The sequence below is a fragment of the Prosopis cineraria genome, unplaced genomic scaffold (assembly GCF_029017545.1).
Source record: "Prosopis cineraria cultivar Desert tree isolate PC_DT_omini unplaced genomic scaffold, ASM2901754v1 PC1, whole genome shotgun sequence".
NCBI classification, from domain to species: Eukaryota; Viridiplantae; Streptophyta; class Magnoliopsida; order Fabales; family Fabaceae; genus Prosopis; species Prosopis cineraria.
The window spans coordinates 40,947,804-40,971,444 of NW_026555332.1; the positions used below are offsets into that span (position 1 = coordinate 40,947,804).

General features: G+C 37.5%; 1 protein-coding gene across 7 annotated transcripts; it reads right to left on the reverse strand.

Moving 5' to 3' along the window:
- Nucleotides 1-9,377: 9,377 nt before the first annotated feature.
- LOC129307357 (probable RNA methyltransferase At5g51130) lies at nt 9,378-21,697 on the reverse strand. 7 transcript variants are annotated; one of them, XR_008592348.1, is made up of 10 exons: nt 21,432-21,697; nt 20,592-20,706; nt 19,505-19,552; nt 18,724-19,015; nt 17,684-17,771; nt 17,416-17,481; nt 11,285-11,353; nt 9,948-10,054; nt 9,723-9,822; nt 9,378-9,630 (listed from the first exon to the last, which is right to left on the reverse strand). XR_008592348.1 is itself a non-coding variant. In XM_054948295.1 (9 exons), exons 1-8 carry the CDS (start codon nt 21,612-21,614, stop codon nt 9,965-9,967), a joined length of 951 nt encoding a protein of 316 aa, XP_054804270.1. In that variant the 5' UTR covers nt 21,615-21,697; the 3' UTR covers nt 9,378-9,822; nt 9,948-9,964. The 7 variants fall into 7 exon arrangements, 2 of the variants coding, with proteins under 2 accessions (XP_054804270.1, XP_054804292.1); XR_008592353.1 differs by having other exon boundaries at nt 9,378-9,822; nt 9,948-10,478; XR_008592352.1 differs by having other exon boundaries at nt 9,378-9,822; nt 9,948-10,217; nt 10,313-11,353.
- Between the last annotated feature and the right edge of the window lie 1,944 nt (nt 21,698-23,641).

Here is a 23,641-nt window from a genome sequence, read left to right on the forward strand (position 1 = left end):
AGATTGGGATTGAATTTAGATTGGTTAATGATTTAGATCAAACATGAAAACTTGAGTTTCCTTAGTTCAAGTCTTAGCCCTTAGCTTTCAGTCCCATGTATCAAATAGTCTATATATTAAAATTAATTTGAGAGTAAATTTATATTTTAAACTTAAATGACTAGTATAATGATTTAAAAAATATCAATGACCAAATGGATAAATATTAACCTTGAAATACTAAATCAAAAACAAATTAGAAGGACTAAAAATTTCATATCCAAATATATAAATGAATACAATTTTTACGTAGAAATTAACTCGCGAGTTTTAACACCCGGCCAACAATACCAGTCGATTGAGCAAATAATTTTTTTTTTTTTGAGTGCAATGGGAAATTTCATTAACTCATAGATAAAAACTGTACAAGAGATCATAGACAAAACATTACGGGGCTCATTTTCGGTGCTTATCATAATGATGAGCACCATGACTTTTATCATTGTGATGAGATCTAGACTATCCAAACAAATTTAAAATATTATTATATATTTTTATTTTATATTTATTAAAATAAAATTGTATAAAATTTATAAAATAATTTTAATAATTTTTTAATTTTTAATCTGGTCTAGATTTAGTTTAGAGGGTTTAATTGAATATTAAAATATTTATAATTTCTATATACTGGCCATCCAAATGTACTTTACATAATTCAGATTTAATTTAATGTTAATTTAGACTTTACAAAGTACATCTGAATAGTTAATACTCCTTTTGTTAAAATATGTAAGGCAATTTTAACTGAATCTCACTCCCAATAAATTAGTTACTTGTTTTAAAATTAATTTTATTTTTTCATATTTACTCTTATTTAATAGGGTGTTTGTGTTTCACCCTGAAATAAATATAAAATAATTTATTTAATATGGGCAATTTTTTAAAAAAACAATGATTGCATATTAAAAGACTTAATGCTTTATATTTTTGAACATCTAACTACCCCTAAAAAAATACCTTATATTTTTTAACAGAAGGAGTATATAGCATTTAGCAATGATAAAAGTTTTAATATTAAATTGAACCCTCCAAATTAAATCTAGATCATGTTAAAAATAAAAAATTATTAAAATTATTTTATAATTTTTATTTTAATAAATATAAAATAAAATAATACTTTAAATTTTTGAATCCTCCTGGTTAAAATTTAGATAGTTTAAATCTTATCGCATTGATTAGCACCATCGAAGTCAGGTCAAACATTACATCAGAGGTTAAAAGTAGAAAAACATCTTGGAGTATGATTAACTATGTGCCAATTTGGGAGAGGATGCTAGCGAGAGCAAAGTTTTTATCAGTGAAAATGTGCCAGTTCCTTATATTCCAAAGCTTCCAATAGGTGATACTTAACCCAATCTTTCATGAAGTATCAAGATGAGGATTGTGCAGGCACTCTATGAATCAAGATTGTAAATCTTTACCAAAAAAATCAGTACACACATCAATTCAAAGTATTTTTTCTGGACAAATGTAGCAAAAAGGCAATCTCTAAGAGCATGATTAATATTTTCAACATTAGAATTTCACAAAAAGCAATGTTGATCCAAGGTCATCTTTCTTCTATATCTTTCTAAATTAGTAAGGAGTTTACCCTTGAGCATTAGCCAAACAAAAGCAAGGACCCTCTAAGCTATAGGTAGCTTCCACAGTTTAGATCGGGTGTTATCAATTGGATTTCACTCAGCAAGTTGAATTACAGTATAAGCTGATTTGACATTACCAGTAAGATTCCAAGAACATGCAGGCAGTTCTGCATCATCTGGATTAACAGAGATGCTAGCAATCTGGTCAAGAATAGCATGGCAACAAATGTTCAAAGAGACCCCATCTCCATTGACCCTGAGCGTCGATGAAATCCTAAATTGGCTTTATAAGATGATCTTTTTTATTTCAGCGTAGGAGAGGAATCTTAAGGGTCCAAAATCCCCTACCCAGTAGTCCGATCAGAACTTAATATGGTCTCCATTGCCCGAATTCCATTTGATATGCGTCATAGTGCCTAGCCAAATTTTTGAAATATTCTTCCAGAAGTAAGATCAATGTTTCTTACTTATTTTTTTGGTAGAAAGGAGGGCAAAGCCCAAGGGACTTAATTAACTAAAAAAGGGGGGATTGAATTCCATACAATCATTAAGCACAAGGTCCTTTAGAAATAAAGGAACATTGTCGAAGAAGGAAGAGACTTTAAGTGCCTCTTTTGCTAAACTATCAGCAACTTTGTTTTGAAGCCTTGAAATATGGTTCAACTTGATCTGCCAATTAGATTTCAGCATCTTGACAATCTCTAAAAAGACAAGGCTGTAATTGGAGGAGGCATCAGGATAAGAGCTCAAGATAGTCAATAGAATTTTGCAATCAGATTCTAAAATAATGTTTTTGAAGCCCATATCCCTAGCAATTTGGAGGCCTTTAAGACAGCCCCAAGCTTCAGCCTCAAGAGGGGTACAATGGCCCAAATGGAAGGTGAATCCAGCAACCCAAGTACCTAAGTGATCACGAAGGACTCCTCCACATCCTGCATTTGAATTAGACAGGGAGACAGCACCATCAACATTGAGTTTAAAGAAACCCAGAGGAGGAGGGAGCCAAGTAGATGTTTGTGAGTCTTTAACTTCACTGTATTGAAAATGATGATAGGAAAAGGATTTCTAGACAGCAAGCAAGTATGAAACCGGATCTTTGGGTTTTATAAAGTCAGATTTGAAGATAAAATTATTCCTCCATTTCCAAAGGTGCCAAATAGAGACTCCCCAGAAGGTACTCCATTCCAAGTCGGGGAGATAACCAAAGTCACTCTTAAGATTTAGGTTGACCCAATCTTTAAGAGGGTAAGAGAAGAAGGTTGAGTGGAGCTTGTTATCCACCAATTGAGACCAAAGGCATTTTGCATAAGGACAGTCACGTAGGATGTGAAGAGCATCTTCATGTGCCAAGTTGCACCAGTTACAAAAAGAAGAACCATGGGACCAAGAGCTTCGCCATAAGTTGGTAGGAAGTTTGTTCTGGAAAACTATCCAAATAAAGAGGCGAATCCTCTCAACACCTTTCCACTTCCAAATAAGCTTGTAGGTAGGTGAGAAAAAATTGGAGGATTGTTTTCAATGAGAAAATAAGCACTTTTGAGGGTGAATAGACCATTAGGTGTAGCATTCCAAGTCATAATATCATTCCCGGCTTGAGGGGAGGGTGGGAGAACAAATATAAGTTTGAGAATAACATCATTTGGGAAAATAGAAGCTAATATGATAAAATCCCAAGAGCCGAAGGCTACCCAGTCTGCAACCTTGCTTTGTTCTTCGAAGGGGGATAAGGGCCTAACACTAAGATCTTTCAATTTTGTATCTGGTATCAACCAAAAATCATCAAAGAAAGAGACATGTTGGCCATTACGGATCTGCCATTTAGTGCCCTTATTAAGTAAATCTTTCTGTTGGCAAATAAAATGCCATAATCTAGAATCTCCAGATTTTGCTTCTAAAAGGTTTTCTTCATTCATGAGCATATATTTTTGCTGGAGAACATTTGTCCAGAGGCTAGAAGTCCCATGAATTAGGTTCCAGGCTAATTTAACACCACAAGCTGTATTTACAGAAGTAAGCCGCTTAAAACCGAGACCACCATAATCTTTAGGGAGTGTAACTCTCTCCCAGTTAATTGGGTGAAAGCCATGACTATTAGGTTTGCCCAGATAAATTTTCTCTGAATTTTCTCAATTTCATTACAAACAGCAACAGGAACTCTGGACACTTGCATAGGGTAGAGTGGAATAGCACTAAGAACAGATTTTGCAAGAGTGATTCTACCAGCAGTTGATAGGCAATTTGCTTTCCAGGCAGCAAGTTTACTTTTAACTCTCTCAACAATATAGGAAAATTGTTCAGTGGATTTTTTGTGGGAGTTAATGGGAAAGCCGAGGTAGTGACCTATGTCACTAGAGATTTGCATACCTGTAATACCTTTGATCCTCCCTTTTAATGAAGCTGTGACATTCTTTGAGAAGAAGAGAGAGGATTTTGCATGATTAATTTTCTCACCAGATGCGTCACAAAAGGTGTGCAAACAGCGCATCATTGTGGAGGCTTGTTCTTCTGAAGCTTCCCCAAAAAGTAGAATGTCGTCTGCAAACATGAGGTAGGACACTGCAGGACCGGTAGAAGTAATGTTTATTGGTTTCCAACTTCCATCTTGGACAGCATCACAAATAAGGTGAGACAATTTTTCCATACACAGAACAAAAAGTGAGGGGGAGATAGGATCCCCTTGGCGAAGACCACGTTCCGGAGGGAAATATTCAGTGAGTAGACCATTCCAAAGGACATTATATGAGACAGTAGAAATACAATGGGAGATTAATTGTATAAGCTTTGAGTCCATCCCAGCTTCTTTGAGAGTTTACTGCAGGAAGTCCTATCTAATGCGATCAAATGCTTTCCAAATCAACCTTCATCGCAAAGAAACCCTTCTTCTTTTTTGTCTTTTTCATGATGTGTAGTATTTCTTGGCCAATGATGATGTTATCTTGGATATGCCGTCCAGGGATAAAGCTAGATTGAAATGGTGATATGAGATCATTCATAACCCTCTTCAATCGTTGATTCAGGATCTTCGTGATACATTTGTAATGCACAGTGCAAAGGGAGATTAGTCTAAAATGGCTCACAAGGGAAGGATTATCTCTTTTTGGGATTAAAGAGATCAGAGTTTTATTTGCCTCAGCTAGAGAGATATTACCATCAAACACAGCAGAAATAAAGGAGTAGATTGATGAGCCGACTACATCCCAGTTAGATTGGAAGAAAATTGGTGAGAATCCATCATAACCGGGGGCTTTGTAGGGACCCATGAAGAAGAGGGCATTTTTAACTTCCTCAAGAGTGGGAGGCAGAGCAAGGTTTCCCAGTAACTCAGAATCTCTTTGTGGAAAAGAGGTTTTGGTGGAGAGCCAAACTGAGTTGGTGTCAGTTAATTGGTAAATACCTTTGAAGTAATTTGAAACCAATTGTTATAAGCTAGCTTCGTCCTCAACCCAGTTCCCTGAACTATCTTTAAGAGTAGAGACCCGGTTCTTCCTTTTCGTAAATTTATTTTGAGATGATAGTATCGGGTATTGCGATCACCTTTGGTAATCCAATCTGTATTAGCTTTTTGGAACCACTTGGTTTCTTCCATTTTAAGGATTTCTTGTAACTCAGTTACAACTCCAATTCTAAATTTATTAAAAAATTAGAGTATAGAAAGGAGTCAGATTTTTGAATACCATTATCCTTGCCAAGATGTGTTTTTTCTTTTGCTCTACCATACCAAAAACATTTTTATTCCAGTCAAGGAGAGAATTTTAAAAGTTTTCAAGATTCCAGGGGAGGCAGTTTTGGGCAAACCAATGTTCTCTAAGTAGAGTGTCAAAGGAATTGTGAGAAAGTCACATAGCTTCAAAATGAAAGGGTTTAGAGTTTGTATAGATGCAAACCTTCTACTCGTCTAAATGTGAATGGGGTTATGATCGGAAAAATCAGTTCTAGGCAAGACTCTTACCATACAATATGGGAATTCAGAGAGGAAACTGCTGTTTGCTAGAGCTCGATCGAGTCTTTCGTAGAGCCTGGAATATCCGGATATACATGGTCCTTTCCAAGTAAATTTTGGACTTGAACTGCCTAAATCAATTAAGGCACAAGCATCCATTTTATTCTGGAACCAGTAAAGGCGAGAGTGAGAAACACCAGCGCCTCCAATTCTTTCAGAGCTAGATGCAATATCATTAAAATCTCCAAGAACAATCCATGGGTCTTTAATGGAGGAAGCAAAGGTGAGCAATTTTCCCCAGAGAATTTCTCGAAAATTTGAATGAGGAAGAGCATAAACAGAGGTGATGAAGATTGGAGTGTGGTCTTTGGTTGCACAAGAAAAATGAATGAATTGGCGATCAATTTATAAGGGCGTGATTTGTAGAAGGTTGCTATTCCAAGCAATAACCAAACCACCAGACCTACCTACACTGTTACTTAAAATCAGAGAGTCAAAGCCGAGACGCTAAAGACAGAGGAGACGAGCTTCTTGGTCACAGCGAGTATCTGCCAGAGCAATTAAGGTGGGTTTAGGCCCATTGAGGATAAGTTTGAGGTTGCGTAGGAGGCCCTTTCCACAAGCACCTCGTACATTCCAGTAAACTAGGCTGATCATCAAGATAATTGTGATGGAAATAAGAGCACGATTAAAGCCCAGAGGGGAACTGGGTTTCAGGCACAACTGAGTCCAAAGACTGACCACTTGGATTTGGGCTTTCCTGGGACATTGGGCAAGGTCCAAGTGGATCTCCAGGATCTAAATCTTCCTTCGAATTTTCCTTCAGGTTATCATCAAGAGGGCCTTCGTCCATTGCTTCTAGGGAAAGATTTGAGTGGTCTCTACACTGTGGTGTTTCCTCGGTAGACATTCTGACATCGGTTTCCCAAGTAAGCATTAGAATTTCATTGCTTTTTATTTGCTCTCCCAGCATATCTCTTATACGTTTCTCGACGCGGTGCTTTTGGGTATATTCCTGCATTCCAGCTTCTCTTTGCTCGTTTAAGTTAGACACTTTCTATTAATTGAGGCGTTATGGGCAGCTATATCATCCCAATTGATAACCTCCTCCGTACTCTTTGCATTAATCATATTTGCTTTCCTATTTTTCTTTTGCTTTTGACTTCTCGGGTAGCCCACCTTTTCAGAGTTTTCAGCTACGTGCATGGCCATGAACTGTACGGCTCTATCTGTTCCTTTCTCTAGTGTCTCTCCTTCTTCAGCTAATGCTTCGAAACGTGAACCTGATACTGCATGGGAGTTGTGCTCAGCTGTTTTCTCTTTCCCCTTCCGTTGCCGGCGAGGCTTTTGAACGATGGACCATTTTTTGGGCTGCTCCACCGTGTTTGCTTGTTGGCTCTCGACGTTTGCTTCAGCAGGGGCATTTGGTTGTTCTGCTTTATCTTCTTGCAAGGAGCTTTGGTTTTTTGAAAGGCAGATTTCTGCTCTATGACCATAGAAGCCACAGTTAGTACATAGCATATGTAGACCTTCATATTCTAAGTAATAATCTTCCCCATCCAGTTGAAACCCAGACATTAACTGCTTGCTTAGATCAATCAAGATGCAAATCCTTGCAAAGTGACCCCTGAGTTGGCATGAAGTGTGAAGATCAACCTTTATAGTCTGTCCAATCCTGTTACCTATAAGCGTGAGAGCCTCATTGTCATAATATTCAAGGAAAACTTTTGGCACTCTGACCCAGCAAGCAACCTTGTCGATGGTAGCACTTTGAGGTTTGAATTTCGGCTCCCATGGTCGAACGGTAAGATAATGATCATAAATCATCCAGGGCCACCTGTGAGGGCATTGAAGTAGTCTTCTTTATTTGAAAGTTTGACGACAAAGAAGCCATAACCAATATTTATTAGTTTGATAACGCCTTTTTTTGCCCACATCATTTGCAACCTTGACTCTAAAGCTTTGAAGCCAATATTCCTATCCAGGAGTTGCACAATGACTGCCTTTTTCCATGTCTTATAAAGCCGCTTCTTAAAGTTTTCTGAGAAGATAAAAGTTGGGAAGTTCTTCTTCTCGTTCTCAAAAGTCGTAACATGTGGTACATTTGGGTCCGAACCAGTTGCCTCATTTTGATCATCATCTGAGTTGATGTCGTCTTCCTCTTCTTCAGTGTCACCATCCAAGGGGTAGTCCCTGATGGTTCCTTTGAGCTTATCCGTGAAAGTTTGCCTGCTTGGAGGTTGAGAATGAATTTTTGTACCCAGCATTGGCCAGTCACCCGGTAGAGGAGTCGCATCTTTGCTTAGAACATTTTTGATCTTTTTTGAACTTCTTGCAAGTTGATCGTTCTCTTCTTCCGTTTGTGCACGACGAGGTTGGTGAGAAGGGAGCTTGGAGGGAAGCAAGAGAGCCATCAAATAATGTTTCTTACTTATGTCTTGGGTGGTTGTGTCCTGAATATGATATTTGCCTTTTGAGAACACGCACCCAAAACAGTTTAGGTTCAGAAACAAGTTTATGAACAAGCTTAGACCAGAAAGCCTTATTCTGGGCTTCTAGGTTAATAAGACCACAACCACCATGCTTGATTGGCTGACAACGATCCTTCCAATTTATCAAGCTAATGCCATGACGATCCTCAGAATACCCCCATATAAACTTTCAAAAGAGCTTTTCAGTTGTTCTACGACATCCAATAGGAAGTGTAGTGTTCTTCATGGCATATAAAGGAACAGATGATAGGACATAGTTGGCTAGCATAATGTGTTCGGCTAAGGAAATAGATTTATTTCCAACCAGCCAATTTTTTATGCAGCCTGTCAATAATGTACCTATAAGTATTGGTGATGGCACACCAAGGTAGCGACCAAGGGACTTTGATTTTTGGAAACCCACGTTCTGGTAAATATCAGTACTAGTACACATGGGAACTTTTTAGAGAAATAAACCTGGGTTTTAGATCTGCTAACAGTCTGCCCAGAAGAATGGCTTAAGACTGTAACACTCTCTTGACAATGTCAATCTAAGAAGTGGATGTGTCACCAAATAAAACCAAATTGTCTGCAAAAAATATCGTCTATAAAAAATAAGTGAAACAATGGAATGCCTTTACTCTCCATTTTGATCGTATGCCAATTTTTCTTTTTGACCTTGGCTATAACAGCTGGAGACAAACATTCCATACATGAGACAATTATATATGGTGATAGTGGGTCCCCTTTGTCTAATACCCCTCATTGGAGAAAATGAAGAGGAGGATTTCCTATTCCACAAAACCTACATTGAAGAGGTGGTAAGGCAGGGCATTATGAATTTCATAAATAAAGTCCAACATCCTTCAGTGTCTCCTTGATAAATTCCCACCTCATTTTGTCAAAAACCTGCTCCAAGTCAACTTTGATAGCCATCCAACTATATTACTATTTTTCTTCCTCATAAAGTGTATAACTTCATGGGCTATAATTTTATTGTCAATAATATTTCTGCCTTGAATAAAACTAGTCTGATAAGGCATCACAACGTCAAGTAAAAGAGACTTGAGACTATTGGCAATCACTTTACTTATTATTTTTCAGACAACAAAATAAAGGCTGACGGGGTGAAATTCCTTAATATATTGGGGTTCACACTCGCTTTAGGAATTAACGCCATAAAAGTTCGATTGAGAGCCGGATCAAGACTGCCCCACAACCATAAATCTGACCAGATTGAAAAGAGCAACTCCTACTTTCCCGTTGGTTTTGGAAGAGTGTAACCCATCAAGCCCACGTTATTCCATTTTTTGAACATTATTTTTTAAAACTCAGCATCACACGAGTTCTCAACAGAAATTTTACACGTGAAAAGAGTAGTGTGGGCCATAAATCAAACCCCCCCAGGATAACCAAATAAATACAGCTGGAGGATCGCATGATTTGTGCAGAATTCGTAATGACAGAACTAGAGTAAAACGTATTCAGTACTTAAAAACTCTGCTGGTTTCGCTTTACATTATGCAGATATTCAAATCGATAAACTATGTACTTCAATATTAAGAAGGTCGCCTTCCAACTCAATTTGCTACCATTGCTGTCATACAAATGAAAGATCACGATCGTCAATTCCAAGCAAGCAATGCGGCAAACGTCCTCGTTGTGTTTAAAAATATTTCTCATTCTCACCCTGAACAGGTCACAAACATGTCCTCCCATGAGCTGTGCAGCAGCAGCTCCCTCTTGATGTTTCTCCTTTGCCAAAACAAAAAAAAAAAAAAAAAGATATCTGCAAGTAACCACAAATACAGCTCTCAAAATATAAAATATACTTCAGGCCAGCAGAAAAAAACAAACTGACTGAATTACTCAAAGGAAGAAGAATGGTTCCGCAAAAATTCATGAAATAGATACCTGACTATCTGTACGGCTCATTTCTTAAACACCAAAATTGGTCTATTGAAACCAGTCTTGGTCCCTGACAATTCAGAAGTAATATCTTCTGCGGTTCTGAATCCAATCTGAAAACAAGTCCAAACATCAAAAATTTTAGTAAAATAATAATTAATTGGAGGGGGAAAATACAAGTTTCCTCTCTCCGTGGTTTGGCCTGTCTTGGCTTGCCACCTCAAGTGTTACCCAGCTTGCTTTATCATATAAAATCCCTCATTCTTTTCTCCATGTCTACAAAATGCAAGTGACTGTCACAAGCATGCTAAACCATTCAAGTAAATCATTCCGAAAAAAGCAGGTTGCAATGTCTCATCATCATACTTAACAGAAAGAAGCTCCCTCATCCAGTCTCGGTTTCCCAGTACACTTGAAATTCTTTTCCTGACACTTTCTCGCCTTCTCTCACCATCTCATTGGATCACCAGCTAAATCTCCATTTCTTTCCATTTTGCAAACAAGGCCTCGCTATTCATCAATATTCTTCAGGTTTCCCTGAAATTCTACAACTTCCTCAGGGGAACGTTCACCCATTAGTTACATTTTTTCTTGATTTTGTTAATCATTTAAACTTGACTAAAAATAACAGCGCTAACATCTAAGGCAAAGATCCACCAATTATCCGTGTTCAGAATTCATGAAGAACAGACACTTCAAACATAAGCTAAGGCCCTTAGCTTGTGAACTGAAACTAGGAAGGTCTGGAATTAATGAGAACTGGTGAGATGACGGCATCCTCTGTTGTCGCATAGGTCTTCTTAGCTTATTTTAAAAATTTTAGTTTGCATTTGTACTTCAAATTCGGAATTCACAACGTAGGGCATGAAAGTTTCACATAATCCTGCATGATAAGTTGTTCTAAGGCACAAGGGACATCTAAACCATGCTCAAGGTAATTTCTTCAGAGTGAAAGTATTCCCTTATCTCCCTGCATTTGGGAGTTTCCCTTCCCTCGTTCTTCTTGTGTTCATTTTTACATCGAGCATTGGGTTTGTCATGTCCAAAAGCCATTACCCAACGCTTTGGAAATTTCAAGTGCTTTGGATACCAGATCATTCTGGAAATGTATATTTTGGATTCAATAATAGTTTGATAGATGGATAGAAAAATTGACCAGACATCCACCCTCTGTCATTCCTACTTATTGAACCACAGGAACAGGATGGCAAAGAAAATAGACCAAACCACATGGAGGAGACACTAATTTACTCTATTAATTAAGCTCAACAACAAGAGAACTAGTTATTTATTAAACCAACTTTAAAAACAAAAAGCACCACGAAGTAACAATTCATCCAAACCTTGTCCAATAGTATTTCCTGAAACTGTTCTGGACGAAACATAATGTTACGGTAGTTGATAGAAGTAGTCTACATATTAGATGAAAAGATAAGGAGTTAGTGGCACATAAGAACAAATACAATTAACAGCATAATTAAAAACAATATATAGGCATTGATAATGGAAATAGAAGTTCTGCAATCCTTTTCCAGGCTCTAGTGACAGTCCAAACAAGAAACAAGCGTGAATAGAAGTGAAGATGAAAACTGATAGCATGCTGCGTCAACGTCAATATCCACTATTGACGTATAAGAGAAGAAAGGGGAGGAAGTTAGAGCAGAATTAAGTTGCTTTTTATTTAATTAATTCATTTTCAGTAGTTGGCTAAATAAGTGGATCAACTTTTGATCATGTTTAGTTTGTTGAGTCAATTTCTGTTTGAGTCAGTTATTATCCCAGATATGTTGGGATATTTTCTTACTATTTATTTATTATTTTGCTGTAATTTCTGCATTATAAATGGACTAGCTTCTATCATAGCTAGACATTGAGAAAATAAAATACGATTTCTCCTGGAGATTTTCCTACTTTGGCTATTAAATATTTTTAGAGTGAGATTCTTACTCTAATTTATTTAATAGATTTATTTGCTTTCTTTAGTTCTTAACAATTTGGTATCCGAGCCTGGTTCGATCAACATGGTGACCACACGCTCCGGTAACGAAACCATCGATCCCAACGCCACTTCCTCCAATAGCCCCTCACGCAATGAATCTGTAGTCAATCCATTTTCAAGAGATCCATTATCAGCAATCGCCTCCAAATTAGAGACACTTGATTTGTTGAAAGAGAAGATAGAGGCCCTTGAGGCTTCTGCAACAAGTAGAGGCAAGCGAACCATGGAGTCACTATAGGCGCTCACACTGGGAAGATGATAGTGAAGATGATCATGACCGAAGGCGCCCACGTCCACCCTATACAAAAATTGAATTTCCAAAATTTAGCGGAGGAGATCCCCGAGGATGGATTTTAAAGGCTGAAAAATTTTTTCGATATTATCAAACACCGGAAGATTCGAAAGTTGATGTTGCTTCAATAAGTCTAGAAGGAGATGCTTTGGATTTATTCTCATGGGTAAATTCAGAACGTACCTTGTTGTACTAGGATGAGTTGGTCAAGACATTACAAGAGCACTATGGGCCTCCTGAATATCAAAATCCGGACGAGCACCTTGCGACCATCAAGCGAACTGGATCGGTACAGGAATACCGTCAAGAATTTGCTAGGCGGGTAGCACGAGTTCGCAACTGGCCAGAGCACTGCCTCTTAGGTATTTTTCTGGGTGGCCTTAAGGAAGAATTAAAAGCTGATGTACGCATTCAAAAACCTAGAACAGTGTTTAAAGCTGCAAGTTTGGCCCTGGAATTTGAAAAAAAAAACTCAAAATTCACGTGGGCCCAGGCCCAATTCTTCATACTCCCAAAATCGCCCAAATCAGTCCCAATTTGCACGTGATTTCCGCGATTCCAGAGACTCCCTCTCACTAGCTTCGTCTGCGTATCCCTCCCGACCAGCTCCTTCGGCCTCGACCACTCCTAAAAACTCCTCAACAGCCGCGAGAATCTCTCCCGAAGATGCGGAACATCAAAACCGGCGAGATAAGGGTCTGTGCTTCCGGTGTGGGGCTATTTTCCGACCTGGGCATCGCTGCAATGCTTCTTTTTCTTTGCTGGAAATTTCTGAAGAAGGTGAAGAAATTCTAACTCCCCTACACGAAGGAGCCGAGACAAAAATGGAACCAGAGGGGGCCGAAATCTCATTTAATGCGATTCTAGGACAGCATTCGGCAACCACAATGAAACTTCAAGGCACGCTCAAGGGTCGCACTGTCCTGATTTTAGTTGATAGCGGCTCCACGCACAATTTCATCTCAGACACAGTGGTATCCGAATTGCAGCTCCCCGTGCGGACGGTTCCAACTTTTGGAGTTCAAATTGGTAATGGTAGTAGAGTGAAATGCCATCAAGTTTGCCTAAAGGTTGAGGTAACAATTTTTGATTTAACTATTCAGCAAGATTTCTACCCGTTCTCCTTAGGTGGTTCTGATTTGGTACATATTAAATGGTTGGCGTCACTGAACACTGTGCAAGCTAATTGGAACAAAATGTTTATGATTTTTTGGCTAAATGGGAAGAAATATAAGCTGCAAGGCCTACCTACTAACAATGATGTTTCGGTCCATCTCCATAGCATGCTTCTTACTCAGGAATCAAATGAGAAGAACACATCAGGACACTTGAATATTGACAGAATTTTTCATGATTTTGCTGATGTCTTTTCTGAGCCAGGGTGCCTGCCACCACCCCGAGATCATTACCATGCCATCAAGCTATTCCCAAATGCTACACCTCCTAATCTACAGCCATATCGTTACCCTCATTACCAGAAGGATGAGATTGAAGCTCAAATTGAGAGCTTGCTACAAAGTGGATTCATACGACCTAGCACCAGTCCTTTTGCCAGTCCTGTGCTACTCGTTGGCAAAAAGCATGGTTCGTGGCGCCTTTGCATTGACTACAGGCGTCTTAATCAAATCACCATACTAGATAAGTACCCTATTCCCAATATTAATGAACTCTTAGATGAATTGCATGGGGCTGTCTACTTCTCAAAATTTGATTTACGATCTGGATATCATCAAATCCGGGTTCTACCGGAGGATGTACACAAAACAGCTTTTCACACTCACTCAGGCCACTATGAATTTTTAGTTATGCCATTTGGTTTAACTAACGCACCAGCTACCTTCCAATCTATTATGAATGACTTATTCAGGCCTTATTTACGGAAATTCGTGTTGGTATTTTTTGATGACATCTTAGTGTACAGTGCTTCCCCCCAACAGCATTTACAACATTTGACCACAGTATTTCAGATTCTACAGAAGCAATCCTTCTTTGCCAATGCAAAAAAATGCTCGTTAGGCCAGACTCAAATTAGCTACTTGGGCCATATGGTTTCTGCCCAAGGGGTTGAAGTGGATTCTGAGAAAATAACTGCAATAGTGCAATGGCCTGCTCCCAAATCTGTAAAAGAGCTCCGTGGGTTCCTAAGGCTCACTGGTTATTACAGGCGTTTTGTCAAAAACTATGGTATTATCGCTAGACCCTTGACTGAACTAACCAAGAAAAATTCTTTTTATTGGTCTGAACAGGCACAAAAAGCTTTTGAGGCATTAAAATTAGTAATGACCACCACACCGGTGTTGCAATTGCCAAACTTTCATCTTCCTTTCACCATTCAATGTGATGCTTCAATGGAGGGTATTGGTGCTGTCCTAGTTCAAGAAGGACATCCAATATCTTATTTCAGCAAGGGATTCTCTTTTTCCAACAGGTATAAGTCCACATATGACAGGGAGATATTGGCTCTAGTGCTTGCAATTCAAAAATGGCGCCACTACCTACTTGGTTGTCATTTCTATGTCCAAACTGATCACTGCAGCCTTAAGTACCTCTTGGAACAGAACACCCTCACCAATTCCCAGCAGCGAATGATGCTCAAGCTTCTTCCTTTCAATTTTACCATCATATACAAAGCAAGAAAGGACAATACAGCAGCTGATTCACTATCACGAAGGCCTCAACATGCTGATTTTTTCCAGATTGTCATCCCTTTAGCAGATGCCTTACAGCAACTCCCTACAGCATTAATGACAGACCCTGAAACCAAAGCTATTGTGGATGCATTACAAACAAATCCACAATCTCACCCAGATCACAGCTTGGTGGAAGGCATATTATATTTCAAGGGACGACTTGTGATTCTAAATGATGCTCAATTACGAGCTAAATTTTTGGAAGAAGCACATGCGACTCCAACAGGTGGTCATGGAGGGTTCCTAAAGACCTTGAAGCGATTAGGATTAAGTGTGCATTGGCGAGGTATGAAAACAGATGTTAAACATTTTGTACAAAGATGTTTAATTTGTCAACAACATAAATATGAAACTCTTGCTCCTGTTGGACTCCTTAACCCACTCCCTATTCCGAAGCGCATTTGGGAGGACATTTCTCTTGACTTTATCACAGGGCTCCCAAAGTCTAGAGGTTTTGATGTTATCTTGGTGGTGGTTGATCGGCTCAGTAAATACAGCCATTTCATTGCTTTGTCACATCCTTATTCTGCAAAAACTGTGGCTGGTTTATTTTGTCAAGAGATTGTACAGTTGCATGGTATTCCTCGGTCAATCGTTTCAGATCGTGACACCATTTTTCTAAGTGCTTTTTGGCAAGAACTTTTTCGCTTGAGCCAGACACGCTTAAACATGAGTACAGCTTATCACCCACAATCCGATGGCCAAACCGAGGTAGTAAATCGTTGTTTGGAGACCTATTTACGATGCTTTGCTCATGAGCAACCTAAATTATGGAGTAAATTTCTCTGCTGGGCTGAATTCTCATTTAATACCAGCTTTCACTCCTCAGCAAACACTACTCCATTTAAACTGGTTTATGGGCGTGATCCTCCTCCTTTGTGCCCTTATGTTAAGGGAGAAACATTAGTTGCAGATTTAGAGGAGCAACTGGAGCTACGTGATGCCATGCTTAAAGTACTACGTGATAACTTAAAAGAAAGCACAAGATAGGATGAAAGCACAAGCAGATCAGCATAGGCGGGACCTTCAATTTCAACCAGGGGATGCAGTTTTTCTACGTCTTCAACCTTATCGCCAAAAGTCCTTAGCTAAACGTAAGAACGAAAAATTGTCCCCCCGATTTTTTGGACCTTATACAGTTGTGAGGCGTATTGGAACAGTTGCTTATGAGCTTGACTTGCCTCTTGAGTCTAAGGTGCACCCTATTTTTCATGTCTCCCTACTTCGGCCTGCTCATGGGCAGCAACCATCTTCACCACCAGCACCTTTACCTCTTTCTGCAAATCTGGAGCTCCTCCTTACGCCCTCAAAGGTACTGAATCACCGCTGGACACCAGGAGGTATTCTGGAAATTTTAATTCAATGGGATGACCGTCCTCTTGAAGATGCAAGCTGGGAAGACTATGATTTAATAGCCATTCAATTTCCCACTTTTCGACTTGAGGACAAGTCTATTTTTCAGGAGGGGGGTACTGATAGCATGCTGCGTCAATGTCAATATCCACTATTGACGTATAAGAGAAGAAAGGGGAGGAAGTTAGAGCAGAATTAAGTTGCTTTTTATTTAATTAATTCATTTTCAGTAGTTGGCTAAATAAGTGGATCAACTTTTGATCATGTTTAGTTTGTTGAGTCAATTTCTGTTTGAGTCAGTTATTATCCCAGATATGTTGGGATATTTTCTTACTATTTATTTATTATTTTGCTGTAATTTCTGCATTATAAATGGACTAGCTTCTATCATAGCTAGACATTGAGAAAATAAAATACGATTTTTCCTGGAGATTTTCCTACTTTGGCTATTAAATATTTTTAGAGTGAGATTCTTACTCTAATTTATTTAATAGATTTATTTGCTTTCTTTAGTTCTTAACAAAAACACACACAGTGACGGGCCCCTAACTAATGAGCCAAGCTTGCATCTGACATATGTGCTGTGTAAAGGCTGTGAGGTGTGAGCTGGAAGACAGAGAGAGAATTAGTGTGAGAGAGATTTAAAAGGGAGGTTTGAGAGTAAGGAAGAATTCAGTATGGTGTAGCAGAGTCTCTAGCCTCCCAAATGCCAAACGACTGAAACAAGTGACTGAGTTTTTTGTTTCTGCATTTTCTGCGACTGATTTTGTAGTATTTCCTGAGATTAAGCATTCATTCCTTGCACTGGTTTGAGGTTAAACTCAGCTTTTATTCACAAATAATGCAATTACAGCCTTGGTTCCATCACACAGATAAGATCATCCCATCCATACACCAAAATTGAGCTTTGCTGTGCTAGAAAATCTGAATGAATGCAAGAGAAGTATACCATTCATATAACAGTTTAGATCAAACAAACCCCGAGACAACCAAAAAAAGTATGAAGCAAAACCATTGATACATTTAAGGAAACCTAGAATCATTAAGTTAGGGAGCCTGTAGTAATTATAGAGGCTTTCATAGCCCTTCAGAGTGAAAACAAAAACATAGACAAGGGCAAGTAAGCAAGCAAATTATTACCTCTGAGACAAGACGATTACTTTCATACGATTTCCATGGTTGAGGTTCCAATACAAGCACACCACCCTGATCACAATAAGAAGTATTTATTATCATATGCAACACTGCAATCTGAACTAAAGGATGAGAAAACAATCAGTCACAAAACCAGACCTGCCTCTTATATAAATGAGAAAAACAACCAGAAACACAAACTTCAATTTCAATTGATAAAATGCAAAGGTGAAAAAGTGAAAAAAATAATTTGACTGGAGGAGACAACACTTACTGGTCGAAGCATTTTCCAAATCCTTGCAAATAAAGTGAGCAAGCCATCATCCCCCCAATTGAGCTGTATCCATTTTGTTACACTCATGCTGCGTTGCAGGAGGTGTAAGTCAACTTACCCATTTTTAGCCACTTTGTAATGATTGAAAATAAATAAAGTTTCTTAGTACATGATAAGGGAAGTCCATCCATTAAAATATACAGGCACAATACAATCTGGGCATTAAGAAGCAGACAATATTACAATACTAAAGTAGTACATTAGAATAGCAACTATCTTGTAGAACTAATAAAAAAAAATAGAGATAAAGAAAACGAAAAAAAAATGCCAGCATTTATGTCCATCCCATGGTATTGAAAACCGGACCGGCCGGGTCAACCCGGAAACCGGTGAACCGGTCCCCTGTCCGGTCTGGGTTTGCTCTTAACCCGGTGAGGGAGTAAACCGGTGTAACCCGATCAACCCGGGGTTCAACCCGGTATAACCCGGATAACCCGGTAGGTTAACTGGGTTAACCGAGTTAATATTTTTTCAGACTTTTACCCCAAAATGACGTCGTTTTTTATTTTTTTTTCATTTTTAATTTTTCAGAGCTCTGAGTTCGGAAAAAAGATAACAAAAAAAAGTGAAATTGAAGTCAAAAAATGAAAAATTAGAGATAGAGCATGCTAAGTCCAAAAATATAGTATTTTATTATTGTTAGACTTTTGAGTGGTTGGATTTGGTTGAATATTTTTATAATTAATGTCTTTTTATTTAAATTGTATTATTTTAATCATGACCGGTTTGCCACCGGTTCAACCCCGGTTCAACCCCGATTGAACCACTAACCCGTGACCCAGTGCCATGACCGGTTTAATGACCGGTCCGGTTTTACGTACCTTGGTCCATCCTCTATAATTGAGGCAAAGGAATTTTGAAAAGGAATTAGTATATTAAAACTTGATAATGACAATTTTATCTCAATCTCCCAAAGTTTTCTCTAGCAAAGAAAACTTTGTTTTATCATGCAATGCAAAACAGTAAAAACAGCAACTCACCAAAGAATTGTATCATAGCACTTTTCTGATGAATGATGACTCTTAACAATGTTATCTCTTTGGAATGAGACAACATCAAACAGATTTCTGTCCTCCAGATTTCTGTTATCCATAGATGAAGGTTCTCTTGAAACCTCTTTTGGCTCTTCACTAGATGAAACAGCAACACTCTGTTCTAAATTACCATCAGGATGGTACTCAACTCTTAGCTTTGAAGCGTTTGCAGGTTTCTTTCCAGAAGATTCCAATTTGACTGCTTTTCTCAGATTCCAGTATGCATCCTGAACCAGATCTGGCAGATTGGAAAAGCAAAATAACATAAACTAAACACTTTTTGATGCTATCTGATTTGATTGTGCGAACACTAAGAACTTCAAGCTACCTCTTGATAAATTTATGAATCAAATTAATGTATATTACTTCATTAAGTTCCTATCAAGCATCCAAACTGGAATCTAAAATTGCCAGTTTATTTTTCATATTTGTTAGAATAAGTTCAAGCTTTTGAGGCTCAAAAGCTACTTGACGAAAAGAGCAATGCAAATCATTTTCATGTTCGTGCTCAAAAAGCAGGACTACAAGGATGTGCCACCAAAAGCTTGAGTTGGCCAAATGAGTCCGGTGCCACAAATAGATATAAATTATAAAGAATTAGCTTCTGCATTTGATGTTCTCATTTTGAATGTATGTGACAACCATGTAACAAACTCACAATCAAAGTTCATTTCAAACTTAAAGTACAGAATTAAGGAACAAACATAAAGATTGATAAGAATCTTACTAGAATCAATGTCAATTCCAAGAATGCTTCGGCAGAGAAACTTCTTTGCTGAGGGGAAAAAGATAATATTTAGTACATGACAATATTGCATCAGAAATGAAGAGTTCATGCAAACGTAAGTTTTAACAGCTCAAATTTGAAAAAACAATCACATTCCATGCCTACATTAAAACAAAGGCAAAGCAGCGTCCACTTTCACCAACATTACTGCATCAGTTAATATTATCCTCACAATCCAATAATTGCAAATTATTTTTCCTTGAAACTATTATATCCTTATTCCAGCTAAAAATCTAGCAAGTAAAATTTAAAGTGTCACTAATTCAAATCGCCATCATGGTCATATAAAATTCAAGTTGACAGGGGCCAATTACAGCAGTTACTGAAAGTAAAAATAAAAACTGTGCCTTATAAGCAAAAAGATAATAACCATTGAGCAGAAAGCATGTTTTACCTCAATAATGGTTTTAACAAACATATAATAAACCACCAATTTTATCTGTTTTTTAATGATTAAATTCCTCTGGCGCTGGCTGTTATCATGACAATCAATAACAAAAACAACTGTGCTTTTCATGCCAATAGTGACATGATCATGTGGTCTAGACTTCAATTTAACATTATAGTGCACAAATATATCTTTTAAGGAGTACAGACAAGGGTTGATTGGATTTACCTAAAAGTTTGGTATCAAGTTAGTCAGTAAAAAAATAACGCGGAATTGTGGATAATACAAATAACCCAGGAGATACATCCAAGTTATTTTTGCTTTATTGCTTTATAAACATATGTATAAGCAAAAAACATAATAAAATGAATGAAAACCAGTCATAAATTACATTAAAATAAAAGTCCTGCTTCAGTTATGTCACCTAGGTGTAGTCACTACATCAAACAGGCCTACTTAAACATTAAGCTAATCAACCTTTCGAACCTTTGTGGGGGAACTGCAAAAAGATTCCAAAATTGTTTCAATTTCAATAATAATCTTGTTGATGATTAACATAACAAGTAACTGCATTCCAAGCAAGGACATGGATTTTAATGTGCCAAATCTCAAGCACTAAAAAAAGTAGGAAATTATTACCGATTTGGATGGTTATTCTTCCATTGTTGCAGCCAATATCAAGGCAATCTTTGCCCTCAAACCATTCCTTCCTGAAGACTTTCAACCGGGGATCTTCATCTAGGCCTTGACCTATCTGAAACATTAATAGTAGTAAGCATCAAAATCAATATACCATGAACACAAAAAGAAGGTAACCTAAAATCCAACGGGCACTCCTATTATCAAGGCATAGTACAAATGTGACTAGAGATAGTATAGTCTAAGACCGAGTGACACAAGGATGGAAGTGTATGAGCCTACTTCCTTTCTTTACAGCTGTTCATTTTTTTTTTCCCTCTGTATAGGCAGGGATGTACCAAAATCGGCTCAAAATGATGCAATAAAACGTTGATGAAGTATGATGAGCCACGAAATAAAACAAAAGTCGCAATTTTGACTGAGTAAATTTGACTTAGGAATACCAAAATTATTTGGAATATAGAACAATAACGGCTGCATTTTCTCCAGAAACATCAATAAGAATTTAAAGGACATGCATGTATGCAGCCCGCGTGATGTTATATATATATATATATATATTTTAAGTTTTGACATGTCCAGTGCTCAAGTGAGAGATCAGCGCTTCGAAGAGATAACCCATATTCCAAGCAACCAAACAAAACGATAGGAAGCGTTCGACTTGAACCAGTTTTAATAGTTGAAAATTATTGTGTAATCATTACATATAAACGCGAAAATAAATAAGTGGATGACGATGGACAATGGTGCTAAACTTTGGAACTCCAATTTTCCAAAGCTTCTAGCAAAAAGAAACTCGCATGAAGTAGAAGGAAGCGAAGATTAAGGAAAGAAGATTACTCGATAGCCATAGTAATTCCTGTAATTGCCATAGGGAAAGACTTCCTTACGCTTTTTGCTGCTGGTTTTCGCTGCGTTATGGCTTTGATTTTCATCTTCGCCCTTCACATTACGCTTTTTGTTATTATTTTTGGCCGGGTTTCGGCTTTCATTTTCGTCTTTGCCCTTCGCATGATTCTCCATTAGCTCCCTCTTCCTCTTTCCTCCTGGAAGCAACTCTGTATGAGAGCCTGAGGAGAAAATTTTAGGGTTTTGACGGAAATAGAAAAAAGCCGCTGACACTGTAAATTAGGAGAGAATTTTAATAAAGGTGCTAGCCACATTTATTTAAATTTAAATTTTTAAAATTTTTAAAATTTAATTAGTATTAATTTAATATTAAATTTTTGAAAAAAGAGAAAATTATTCATCCTCAAAATTAATATTAAAATTGCTCTACTTCAATAATTAATTGCTTTATTTTATATATTTATTTACATACTAAATATTATCAATTACTTATTTCATTTATTTATTTATTTAAAATAAAATTAAATAAAAATCTAACAATAAATAAGTAAAGTTGGATAATGAAAATAATCTATAAGTAAATGAACAATATATAATATATAAATAAATAAGTTATCTTAAAATAATTTAAACACTTAAAATAAAAATAAGTAAAATAGTTAATAACATTTTATAAAAAAATTAATAAATAAATTAGGATAATTAATAAATAAAATATAAAAATTTAATTTTAATTTAAATAAAAAATAATTTTTTTATTTTTATTAAAAATTTAATATTAAATTAATATTCTCGCAATATAATTTTAAAAAATATATGATCTTTGAATTTAAATAAGTCAAATCAGATGGTCTTTATTAAAAGGGTTAAGGACAATCACTTAAACTGTATGTAAAAGTTTTAATTAAAGATTAATTTTATTTTTCAACTTTTAAAATTTTTTATTTTATTACCCTATCATTCTGCTGTTCATTTTATCACTCCGTGGAGTCTATATTTAAATTTTTTAATATTTTTTATTATTAAATATGTAAGGATCCCATCAATTATTTTTTAATATTTTTCTCTCTCTCTCTCTCCCTCCCTCCCTCCCTCCGTCTCCTCCCCCTCCCCCCCTCTGGTGAAATTCCTTGCACGAAAGCTCATTCACTGACACCAGTCTCAGCACCGTCTCCTTCCTCCAGATCTGTAACTTACATCGTCTGATATTTGTGCGGTTTATGCGTTGTTCAACTTCCAGAAGTACGCATACGATGTGGCGGAGGTGACCAAGGCAAATTATGATTCTTGCACTGTCTCTTCTTCTTCTTCTTCTTCTTCTTCGCCAACTCCTCCTCTATCATCACTGCAACTACTCCTCCTCCTCTATCTTCCTATAGTTCGGCTCATGGGGCATAAATTAATGTCATAGCGAATTCAAGGAGTCGTCTACGTGCATGCAAGGCAGGGGACTCACTCATCAAGTGTGCATGCATGGCAGAAAGAGGTTCCACTCCTCTCTCCTTAATTCCTTTGGAAGCTCATCAAGCATGCATGCAAGCCACGGGACTCATTGCTGTTCCACTACTTAGGGCACAGATCAAGGATTGAGGATGACAAAATGCTCTTGGCAGGTTTCTTTCTCCTAGAACCAAACTCCATGCCTTCATTGCCTTTATCGAGTGATATGCTTGCACTCAGGTTGGCGTTCTTATCTTTCACTCCCCTAATTGTGACAATTATATCCAACTCTAACAGGATGGCGTTCGTTCATGGAACAGGGTGTTGTTGTCATCACGTGGGATGTCGTTGGCCATCGACATGTTGTTCTTCATCAACTTGGGTCTTGTTCTCCCCTGTTTTTTATGTTAGAAACAGAGATGGTGTTTCATAAATACCCATAGTGACTTGTTTATAACTACGAGGACTAAACTGAGTAGTAGCTTTATAGCAGTCTTGACGACGAACACTTGAAAGATTAAGAAGAAGAAGAAGCCATTGATGACGATGAAGACTGATTCTTATAATACTGAACATTGCTCTCATCCATCTTTTCCGATATGTAATGCCCCAAAGTCTCACTTTCACCCACCAGATTCTGCTTACACAGAAACTCATTCCCATACAACTTCTCCACCTCTCCACTAAAGTCATGCACAAACACTTGTGTCTTCGAATTCCTGACCTTCTTGCTTCTACCCAGCACGCCCGCCGTGAACATC

Coding starts and splice junctions, on each gene's coding strand:
- LOC129307357 (XM_054948295.1), bottom strand. CDS start 21,614: ATGGAGAATCATGCGAAGGGCAAAGACGAAAATGAAAGCCGAAACCCG. Junction 19,553..20,591: donor AAGAATAACCATCCAAATCG/GTAATAATTTCC, acceptor TTTTCCCCTCAG/CAAAGAAGTTTCTCTGCCGA. Junction 11,354..17,415: donor GTAATCGTCTTGTCTCAGAG/GTAATAATTTGC, acceptor TCTAATATGTAG/ACTACTTCTATCAACTACCG.